This window comes from Hyalella azteca, unplaced genomic scaffold (genome assembly GCF_000764305.2).
Source record: "Hyalella azteca isolate HAZT.00-mixed unplaced genomic scaffold, Hazt_2.0.2 contig5706, whole genome shotgun sequence".
NCBI lineage: Eukaryota > Metazoa > Arthropoda > Malacostraca > Amphipoda > Hyalellidae > Hyalella > Hyalella azteca.
This window is the reverse complement of record NW_025935888.1, coordinates 701,317-712,238: the sequence shown is the minus strand read 5'-3', so window position 1 is coordinate 712,238 and position 10,922 is coordinate 701,317. Positions and strand designations below refer to the sequence as shown.

The 10,922-nt window shown below is 36.7% G+C and overlaps 1 protein-coding gene across 1 annotated transcript; it reads right to left on the bottom strand.

The window, feature by feature from the left end:
• Positions 1-461: 461 nt before the first annotated feature.
• On the bottom strand, positions 462-5,234 carry LOC108675459 (solute carrier family 25 member 44). Its single transcript, XM_018163486.2, has 6 exons — positions 4,878-5,234; positions 4,570-4,705; positions 3,938-4,137; positions 3,506-3,656; positions 3,097-3,224; positions 462-2,624 (listed from the first exon to the last, which is right to left on the bottom strand). The coding sequence occupies exons 1-6, from the start codon at positions 5,079-5,081 to the stop codon at positions 2,427-2,429; spliced, it is 1,017 nt and encodes a 338-aa protein (XP_018018975.1). The 5' UTR covers positions 5,082-5,234; the 3' UTR covers positions 462-2,426.
• Positions 5,235-10,922: the final 5,688 nt, after the last annotated feature.

Sequence of the window (10,922 nt, the reverse complement as noted above, 5' to 3'; positions counted from 1 at the left end):
ATAAGTACGAGCTTTCGACATAGGAAGACCAGAATGTTTGTGACCAACCCGTCTACCGAAACACTGACCTTGTGACGGTTAACTCAACAATAAAAAAAACACTAGTTTAGTTCAGACGATAAGAAGAATTCACATGAAATCCGACTAGGATTGTCAGCATCTTTGGGATCCAAGTATCTTCTGAACTTTGATTCTTCAACAATGACATCACTTTCACGAAGACACAGCTTGCACTCCTGAGCCTATACGATAAGTCGCTTAAGTACACAGTGCGGCCGATGTCTCGTTTGTGGTTAGTAAGCTAAGCTTGAAAAGACATCAGTGATTGGCTGACGGAGTAACGCACTCGTAACCCTTTTAAGCGCATTTTCTCATTTATGGAAAAAAGGCGCTATTATGCTCGTCATGTCCGTCCGTCTGTCCGTGACTTCACGTCACGGATGGACGAGAAAATGCGCTCTCTGTCACTCACTGCAGTGAGTACTCATCTAATTTTTTGATAGTACGGCCCCTGAGCAAGGGATTACAACACTCATGGTGTCGTCACTACAAAAACACCCTTAGTGTAATGGCGAGATCACAACGCTGAAGAACCGTCGCAATTATACCATTAAACGATACGAGGGTACATATTTGTAACAAATTTAATTATGGTATCAGAGGCTCTGAATTAACGTCACTAAATGCTTGGTGGCGTTACAGCCAATGAACGTTAGTTTACAGGACCTGCTGAACAGCGTTACAGAACAAGTTATCAGGTGTCAAATGTCATATTTCAAATTAATATCAATCCGAGTCGATGTCAACCTGATAACTGCTGAGAAATATTCGATTGAATACGTACTTTACAAGCACCACCTTCAGGAGGTGTTATAATGCTTATAAGTATACGCGAATCGAGGTCTAATAAAATTATAGAAATAACGAGAGAAAAAGAGACGGCATTGACTACAAGCACACAAGAGGATGAACTGCAGGCACAAAATTTTTTTTATTTATGCCCGTTCATTCGCACGTTCAAAACTCCCTTTTTAAATTATAAACAGATAATTCCGATCCTAAAAACTCAAGTTAGAAGAATATAGTTCTATAGATTGACGATCAAATTATTCAGAGTATTAAAGAAAGCTTTCTGGACTTCCCTAATTGAAATAATTGCTGAAAATACACTCGAGATCATGGCGGTATTCTGCTCTCAAGGGTAGAAATACTCGCAATTGAGAGCGGAATCAAGCACTAAGGATCAGAGCAACGATAAAAAATCCTTGTAAAAGTTCAACACAACGAATCAATAACAACAACTAATTAGAACAGGAATTATACACTGCTGAGTATCAGGCGCATTGAAAATTGGCAAATACTTGGAAAAACGCTATTTTCTGAACAGACTTAGCCTCTGTTGATACAGAGGAAATGCCTACAACAGAAGTACGACTGAATATGCACAATTACATCACAAATTGGGCACAGTACCTAGTACAAATTCGCATAAAACAAAGATGTCAATGGGAAAAAAATAAAAATATGGTCTTTACTTAATTTAACCCAGTAAATTAGCTCCAACAGTAAGACTGTACAAAAAACTATTGCGGCGGTTCAATTTGAAACAATGGTTTATACATTTCTACAGCAGACTCTCAGTAATAGTTGAACGTTCAAATAAACCTTTCAAAAATCTCGAAACGCTATATACAAATTGAATCAAATAACCAGCTAAAATACAAGCTAATTACACCTGCAAAGCTACGAATAGTGGATCAGTTCTCAAACGGGGTCGTTATCCAGTAATCCTTTATTGTTCATGTACGAGTTAATGCGTATTAATGAGAAAGCCTCGGAGGTACATTTACCTACAATAATCAAAAGGAAATCAGACACCCATTAATTAAAATCCACCGAAAAATTAAAACCCCCAAGAAGATTAACTGACCCAATCAATGCTGAAAATACAGCATATAAATAACTCATGATGCCCCATGAAGGAATAAATCGAGGTTTCTTGAAGAAATGTGGCACATAAAATGCGACAAACCTAAAAACATTATTACACAGAGATATTAATTTTCCTTGGGCCCTTAGCCCCTTAACTAAGTTGCATCTCTAGCACAGAGCCGCAACTTTGTACCAAGCTTGGGAAGGGTAAGCGCGGCGCATGTGCTGCTGGAATTTGTCATACAGATGCTCAATAATCAGACCTTGTCAATAAGATATACTAGTAACAGCAGCAAGGAAGAATGAAGATCAGCAAAGCTTTGCTATAAATTATGATGTTTGGCAAGCAAGGAAAAATATAAAAGTACTAATAAAAATAATAGAGCATTTAATGAAAATGCGAGTCGAAAAATTATTCGGGCTCCAGGGTATCACATATACATACACAGTAATCAAAATAACAGAGTTTCCCCAGAAAGAGCGCTACTCGGTGGTCACCAGCGCACGAGGTGCTGGTAGTCGCCGTGTATTGAGAGGCGCTTGACGGTCTCGTAGCCGGCGATGATGATGGAGCTGTGCACGACGCTCTGGATGCCGCGCGCCGACAGCCCTTTGGAGAAGACGAGCCAGCGCTCCTCCTTCCACAGGTGCCGTAGCGTCGACGTCAGCGTCACGTTGTCTGATGCGTGAACCTGAGGCAAGGTCAACACTAGCTTTAGACATTTAGACTTTAACACGGCTTTAGACTTTAACATGGAGCTTTAGATCATTTAAAGGGCCAGACTTGAGAATTGAAAATAAGTTGTTTTGATGTGAGCGTCAAGTTTACCATTAAAACTTCCATTACAATAATAGGAGAAGACACGGAAAATCATCAATGAGATTTATAAAGATTGGATATGCGTTGATTGTAACCAGGCAAGCGAACTTTGTTGTTGACAACAAAGAGTGTTGTGGCAAAAACCAACATTATTTCAACATATTAGAATTAGGAATTCGAAAATCTTGCTTACATTCATATTAAATTAGCTTACACATGGGCTGCTTTTGCACTTAATGTTCAATACAATTTCTTTTTTTAATATTGGTTTTAAATGACTGTTTAAGGAATCTAAATTACTATATTTTTCTGACGCCGAGACTGGAAGAGATGAGCTTAGGTACCTGTAGTCTGGCCCTGAGGAGGTCCAGAGGGTTTGTGAGGATGACGGTGGTAGCGCCTCCCAGCGAGGCTGAGAGACATTGGGTCACCAGGGCGGGAGTGGCGGTGGGCAATAGCTGGGGCAGGACACCTGCAAGTATAAATGGGTCATTAAATCACACTTTGCACTGACTAAATTCGGTATTTCAACCAAGTACTATAAATTTTCATAAATTTACACATGGACACTGATTTGGTATTTCTACTACATTGAATTAACTTTTAAAGCTGATAATCGAAAATTTCCATGTTAGACAATAATTAACTAATGCTGAAGTGGAACTCGATGAAAGTGGGTTCTGATGCATCAAAACTTCCTATGCATCTAGTTGAGGAAAATAGTTTAAGAAGATGATTTTTGAGCATATTTGCCTTGGTAAGTATGATACAAGGTCCACCACATGGCGCTGTTAGGCACGTAAATAAGCAGAGATGCAAAATAGCCGCGATAGAAGCCCAGAACGCCGGACTGCGTGTACACGGCACGTATCAACCTCGTCGCCAGCTCACGGCTATTGGCTCTCTGTACAACACACTCAGAGTTAGGCCCAAAAACTTATTAGCACCTGCATTTTTTATGCAGTTTGTCAGGAATATGTTAGATAAGGAGGCATTCCCAACTTTCAATTTGAGTACAATAAATAAAGAGAAAATGTCTACATCCATAATATATTAATACCGTGTGAGTAGGTCTTTGAGAATTTCAGTTTCAGTGCCAATTTTAAACTTTAGGATAGCAATTGGTGAAAATTTACTAGCATCAATGAAGTTTATTTACCACTAATGAAATCATTGTTATCAGACCTGATACTCAATTTTAAGTGGGTTCAGCACTGATCTTCCATGTTTCTGGCCAATGACCATCATGTGCTGGGAGACAATATCGAAGGGGACAATAATGGACTGACTAACAACCGAAGCAGCAGCCCCACCACACAGCGCCCGCAGCCGGCTGTCCGTGACACCTTGTCGCAGCAGCATCTCGCGCACACTCTCGTAACTTGCTGCAATGTGCCAAGGTGTTAAGAACTTGTCAATAACTGGAAAAACTATAAATTCATAGTAGTAGCCAGTAGGTATACAAAATTGAATGAAGGCATTGGTCAAAAAGAAAGCTTAAAATTAAATAGCATATAAGTAACCTCTCTCATGAGAAATTGAACTAAAATTGAGATAAGTAGAGTTTAAATAAATCTAAAGGTTGTAAATAAATATTCAATTCATTAATTCTAATTAATGTTATTTTTGGTTGCAATTGACTAGCACACTTGCATGAAAATTAAATGAAATGTGTGACCACGTAATATAAATCATTTTGAAATCTTTTATTCTTGTTTAATAAGGACAAACATTTTGTTTGCAGACTGCTAATTACAAGCCCAACAATGATAAATAACAACAATCTGAACAAACAAAAGAGAGAGCATTTTGTTTACTTATGTATGCAAGGCCAGAGAATAACTGGAAGGTGCTGACCCAGAAGCCCTTGTATAGGCCATGAATGCCTTCTGTCATGGATATCTTCCATAGTGCATCAAAGGTCCCTTTGTAGATACTATTGTGTCGCTGTACCTGCACAAATAAAAATGCTCCTTTAACATAAAATGAATGGTATTGGCATATACAAATATGTACATATTTTTATGAACCAGGAAAAACACTTGCATAACTTATAAAAAAACAGAAATAAACTAGTAGCTTGAATTAATGAATATTTAAGAGATAGGTAAGTAAACCCTTTTACCTGTATTTTTGTTTTGACAACAGTGAGAGGGTAAAGGAGACTGCGGATGCAGAAACTTGAAGTTAATGACAGCGGAAAGAATTTCTCCTTGTCAAGCATGTGCCACTCAATTGTGACCACTTTAGGAACTGCACTGCTGCCATTACTGGACTGAGATGACTTGCTGGATACATCAAGCCGGTTATGACACTCACTTGAGTCCATTAAATATTAAATTAATTATATGAATATTTACAACTTTTCTTACTAAAAGTTACAAAAATTAATAGAACTTATTTGCCTCTAGGTAAAAATCAAAAACATCATCTGTTCAACATCTTAAAAGCCTCATTTCAAACAATGAGGTACCTGGAAAATTAGAATCTATTTCAACTTTGTAGCATCAAATAACCTAAGTAGTTACTGGCTTGAAAAAATAGTTTTGTGGCAGAAAAAAATTGTATTATTATATGTAGCTAGCACATTACACCTTGTAGAATAATTTGTACAAATTTATTAAATTTATCCTAATTGATTCATGCATTTTTTACATTGCCTTTTTTTACTTGGAATTCATATAGTTATGAAATTCCTTTTTCTTTCTCAAAAAACTTTTGGTCATTTGACTAGTGATGTGGCTTATTTTTGTATGGTACTTAGAGTTTTCTCTTGAATTATTATATTTCATGATGGCAAATAATCTTGTTCATAATTCATTATTATAACATCATGAGTAATATTAGAATATTCAAAACTATGCTCCACCAAACTATGCTCCACCAAACTATGCTCCTGTGCTATGCCCTTTCAACTAATTTCATTAGCAAAAACTGAAGAAAACTGCAAATTTTTGCATATTAATTTTTAAACTGAGCCTAAAAAAGAATCTAGTACATTGGTAAAATCTACAAAATCAAAGTTGAAAGCTTTTTTGAGCAATTTCCAAAATTACAGGCAAAAATGTTCAATTTTTCTAATTTTCTATAAAATAAATTAGGCAATGGCTATAAAATTGGGTAAAATTGACTGCAAGCATAGGTTATCAGGTGTTTCTGTACCATTAACAGTTGGCTTCTGCCTAATTTTCCTCAATGGCCCTAAAACAAATTTCTCTTTCCTAATTGAGCCTACCACATTTATTGAAAATTTGTCACATAGGAACTAGAAGATTTCATTCATAAATAGAAAAATTTAAATCTAGGGCTGGTAGAGAGGTGGTAAATTTTGTGTTAACTTACTGTTGAGTGCAGGGCTGGACAAGTCCTACTTTTTTCTGAAATATTGCAGCTCTAATATCATTTAATTTCAGTAGGTATGAAATTTTGCGGCTCTTAATATCAAGTATTTTTGTTTGATTGAAAAATTGCAGTAGCTTCCCAAACATATCATTTCATAAAATTTTCAACTTTCATAATCCGCAGTTTTTCAATGCTCCCACCCGCAGAACCGTAAAATGGGGTAACTTAGACCGGCGGGGTAACTTAGACCACTTTTCATTTTTTTAACAAAAACCCCCACAACTCAAAAACTATTTGACATAGAAAAATTTTGTCAATGGGCATTAAAGGCCTAATACTGAGGCTACATAACACAATAGAAAGATTTGAAAAGTTTGCATATCTAATAGGTTAAAAAATTAAAAATGTGATGAAAAAAAGCTATTATTTAAAGCCTGTCAGAGTACCTACCCCCTCCAATTTTTTTATTTTTTGGTTAAATAACTCCAGGTTTTGATGCATTGTAGTAGAACTCTTCTAGTTACATATGCAAATGACAAATTTTAGGAAAGTGTCATAGTTTGCAAATGGGGGGCGCCACTCCCAAATGGGGTAACTTAGACCACCTAATGTCAGCCCTGACGGGGTAACATATACCGGCTTGGAAGTTAACATAAAATTACCATATATAACATATTTTATGTTTGACAGCCTATTTATGGTTTTTCTTAATGTTTCAGACTCTACAGAGTCTTATATATGGTAATTTTAACTTAATTTCCAAGCCAGTCAATATTACTCCATGAGGGCTGCCATTAGGTAGTCACATTTCCCTTATTATGGGGCGGTGCCTCCCATTCGCAAACTATGACACTTTCCTCAAGTTAGTCATTTGCATATGTAACTAGAAGAGTTCTACTACAATGCACCAAAACCTGGAGTTATTTGGAGTTATTTTACCAAAAAATATAATTGATTTTACCACCCGGTCTAAGTTATCCCAAGAGCTGGGGTAACAAAGACCATCACTTTTTTTGAAATTACATAAAGACTATGAGAGGCAGGAGCCAGCAATTTATGGTGAGTGAAGCTAGTGTATAGACCTGTATTTTGCATGTTTCAATTCAAGTTTAATTTAGCTAGTAAAAAAATGGCATCATTTATAAAAAAAAGTGGCGTAAGTTACCCCCATTTTACGGAACATAATAACAAAAAGTCAACCCAAAATGTTTCCTTGAAGATCACATAGTTGCAGTTGCATCAGAGCGGTCAGACTGCATTATCACATGTTCAGTTGCCAGAGCTGGGTAGCGCTACTTTGAAATGTAGCGGCCGCTACTGCTACCGCTACATGCTCTAAATGTAGTGGGTGCTACTGCTATTGCTACAATTGCTTAAATGTAGAGCTGCTACCGCTACTGAAAATGTAGTAGCCGCTACATGCAGCATGCTACTGACCACCACTGGTAACAACTAACATGTTGACACTAGTAACAGGCTGAGGTTGACAACATTACACCGAAATCTTTTGTACAGTTTTATTCTGTAATTTCAGTGTAATTTCTGTTATGTTACCAAGCAAGGAAAACATCTACCTTTAGGGCAATGACTAGAGCTTTCCCGCCATTTCCGGAACAGCAAGATTTCCGCCAGATGAATTACCTTCTATCTAATTGTTAACAAATTGCACAATCAGGCCGCAAAATTCCAAATGTATTAAAGATTTGTCACGCTGGGCTGGAGCAACAAGAATTGAGAAACAAGTAGGAAAATTCCAATCCTGGAGCCTAGGAATAACTTATGTTATGTTGTTATACTGTGCTATGTTGTTGTACTGTGCTATGTTATGATGTGTTATGTTGTTATACTGTGCTACATTATGTGTTATGTTGTTGTACTGTGCTATGTTATGATGTGTTATGTTGTTATACTGTGCTACATTATGTGTTATGTTGTTATACTGTGCTATGTTATGATGTGTTATGTTATGTTGTTATACTGTGCTATGTTATGATGTGTTATGTTGTTATAATGTGCCATGTTGTTAATAATATAATGTTATAATGTGCCATGTTGTTAATAATATAATAAAGTTTGTAATAGGATGCACTAGATCGTAATAGAACGCACTAGATCGCATTAGAAGGCACTAGATCGCATTAGAAGGCACTAGATCATAATAGAACGCACTAGATTGTAATAGAATGCACTAGATTGCATTAGAAGGCACTAGATCGCATTAGAAGGCCCTAAATCGACTTAAAACGTATTAGTATGCACTAAAATGCTAAAAACCAGATGAGGACATACGTCGGGACAAGCCAGATCACCCAGATGCGGACGTACGCCAAGACAAGCCAGATGCAGACGTACAGTATGTCGGGACAAGCCAGATCACCCAAATGCAGACGTACGTCGAGACAAGCCAGATGCGGACGTACGCCGGGCGTGTGCGCCAATAACATTATTTTAGCTCTGTATGCCGCGTTGTACGCCAGTAGAAGGGCTTGGAGCCTCGTTTATACCGGATTAATCCGCGGAAAACGGCACCATCCTGGGTATGGGATGAATTACCTCCTATATTATTGGTAAAAGTATGCAGTCAGGTTGCAAGGTTCTAAATGTATTCTAAAATTATCACATTGCAGCTGCAAGATTTCTGAAATAAGTAAGAAAGTTCCAATCCAGGTCTAAACTATGATTTTTTGGGTTCAACTGCCATATAATAACATAGTAATAAAATAATATAAAAATAATATGATATTAATAATAATAACCCTAAAAGTTGTAAGTAGATAGGTCTGTTTGCCCATATTTGCTTCATTCTCGTTTGTTTCTCATTTGCTGATTGCTCTCCAAAATGTTTTCCTTTGTAAATGGTGAATTTTGTTTGCTTTTAAATTTTTGACAAAATTTATCATATAGTCAAATGGGGTAAGACAGGATCGCAGCCTTCATGGGGTAAGAAAGGACCGGCCCATTGCATGCATTCTAATTGTACTGAATTTAATTTGACAAAAGAATATGTTAGAGCAATCATTGCCTGTCATTTCAGAGTTTGTTTCAACCCTCTTCTGCAAAAAATTAATTTTTGGGTAATTTTCAAAGAAAACCTATGTAAAGAAGGGTCATAAAATAGTTAACCCTGTTTGGTAAATAAGCTGTGTCTGAATACAAAAAATTTTTTGGCCAGGTTTGTGGATGTAGGCAAGTAACCTCAAGTAACAAGCAACTTTTGAGACATACTAGGCATTCCTACCTGCTATCATCACTGCCTGACAACTATTCTAAAATGGGGTAAAAAAGGACAGGATATGGAGTAAGACAGGAACACAGGACCACTAAATGATCCTGTTTTACCCCACAAGTGGTCCTATCTTACCCCACAAATGGTCCTGTCTTACCCCACAATTGCCACAAACAAATGGTCCTCATTTACCCTATAGTTTATCAAAAATAGCCTTTAAATGAATATATTATTGTGCATAAGTATACATGGAATATTTTGGTCAAAATTTCCATCTTTTGCTTAAAATAACCATTCTAACTTGTTAGCTTTTTTAACTAGATAAATTTAGCATACTATTGTCAATTGCATCATGGGGATGAAGAAAATAAGGATGTCTCTTCCCATTAGTGAGCTGCAGAACAATGTGCAAGAGTGGTTAGGGGAAAAATCATTGTGTGAAACATAAAAAATAATTATCGCAATTTTGTGAGAGGGCATGGGCTATGTTTGAAGAAGTGCACTACAAATGCAGTTAGCAAGAAAACGCATGACGTCTGACTTTTAAGTTATTATCTATTGGTTTTATTACCAATTTGATGAATTTTCAGACAATGACACTAATGGAATATATGGTACATGTAGCATTTGGCAGTGCTCTACAATGAATCAAAGCCAACCTACTATTTCTATGCTAACAAAGTTTTCTTGTGGCAAAAACTCCAATGTGACTGATATTAGAGTTGACTTCCTGCAACACAAAACAGTAACAAGTGGTTGTTTAATCAAATAATGTGTTTCTAGATGGATAATATTGAATATCAGATTTATATTTTTACTAAAAACCTTGTAACATAAGAATTACCTGTTGGTCCTTTCTTACCCCAGCCTGATCCCATCTTACCCCAATGGGGGTAAGTTGGGACCAGCTCACTTTTTTTTAATCTGTACAGAAAACTGTGTTGTATGCAAAAAGTCTGAGTTGTAGCTTTGAAGCCCATTGCATAACCACACCTTATGATAAGTTTAGGATTTCTTAGTTATTTGTGGACCGTGGTATAGATGCTACATGCCTGTTAGTGATTTTGGGCCTGTCTTACCCCATCTGACTATATATATATATATATATATAAATGCTTAATATTATTCTGGTCTGGATGATTGGTGTCCATATGAGATACTCAACATCATTAGTGTTCTAATGATGTTCTAATTATTTGAAACCAGATGTTTTCTAATTACACCTCTTCCATGAAATCCAGATCTGTGCAGCCCTTGGCAGACAGTTTTTAGGGAAACTGGATTCTGTAGGTGCTTATTGAGGTCTGTAGCAATTTTAACAGCCGTGGTCTTTCTATTGTCTCTCACAATTATATTTAGGTAGTAGCAATGGTCTTTCTCAGACAACTTTGACTTTTGGCCAGACCTGTGCTTTCCTGATTACAATTTTCCTTCTCTTTCAAAAGAAGTCATTATTTTCAAGACAGTACCTCTGGAAATATCAAGCATTTGGAAAGTTTCTGTCACACTAGCACCTGTTATATGGGCACCAACAATTTGGCCTCTTTGAAAGTCAGAGAGGTTTGCCATTTATAAGTTATGTTAGGTTATAGACACAGAAAT

Bases quoted from the DNA above. Each gene is read 5' to 3' on its own strand.
- LOC108675459 (XM_018163486.2), bottom strand. From the start codon at position 5,081: ATGGACTCAAGTGAGTGTCATAACCGGCTTGATGTATCCAGCAAGTCA. The intron at 3,225-3,505 runs GCAAATATGCTC...TTATACTTGCAG, and splicing joins CTTGTATCATACTTACCAAG to GTGTCCTGCCCCAGCTATTG. The intron at 2,625-3,096 runs GTACCTAAGCTC...ACCTTGCCTCAG, and splicing joins TCCTCAGGGCCAGACTACAG to GTTCACGCATCAGACAACGT.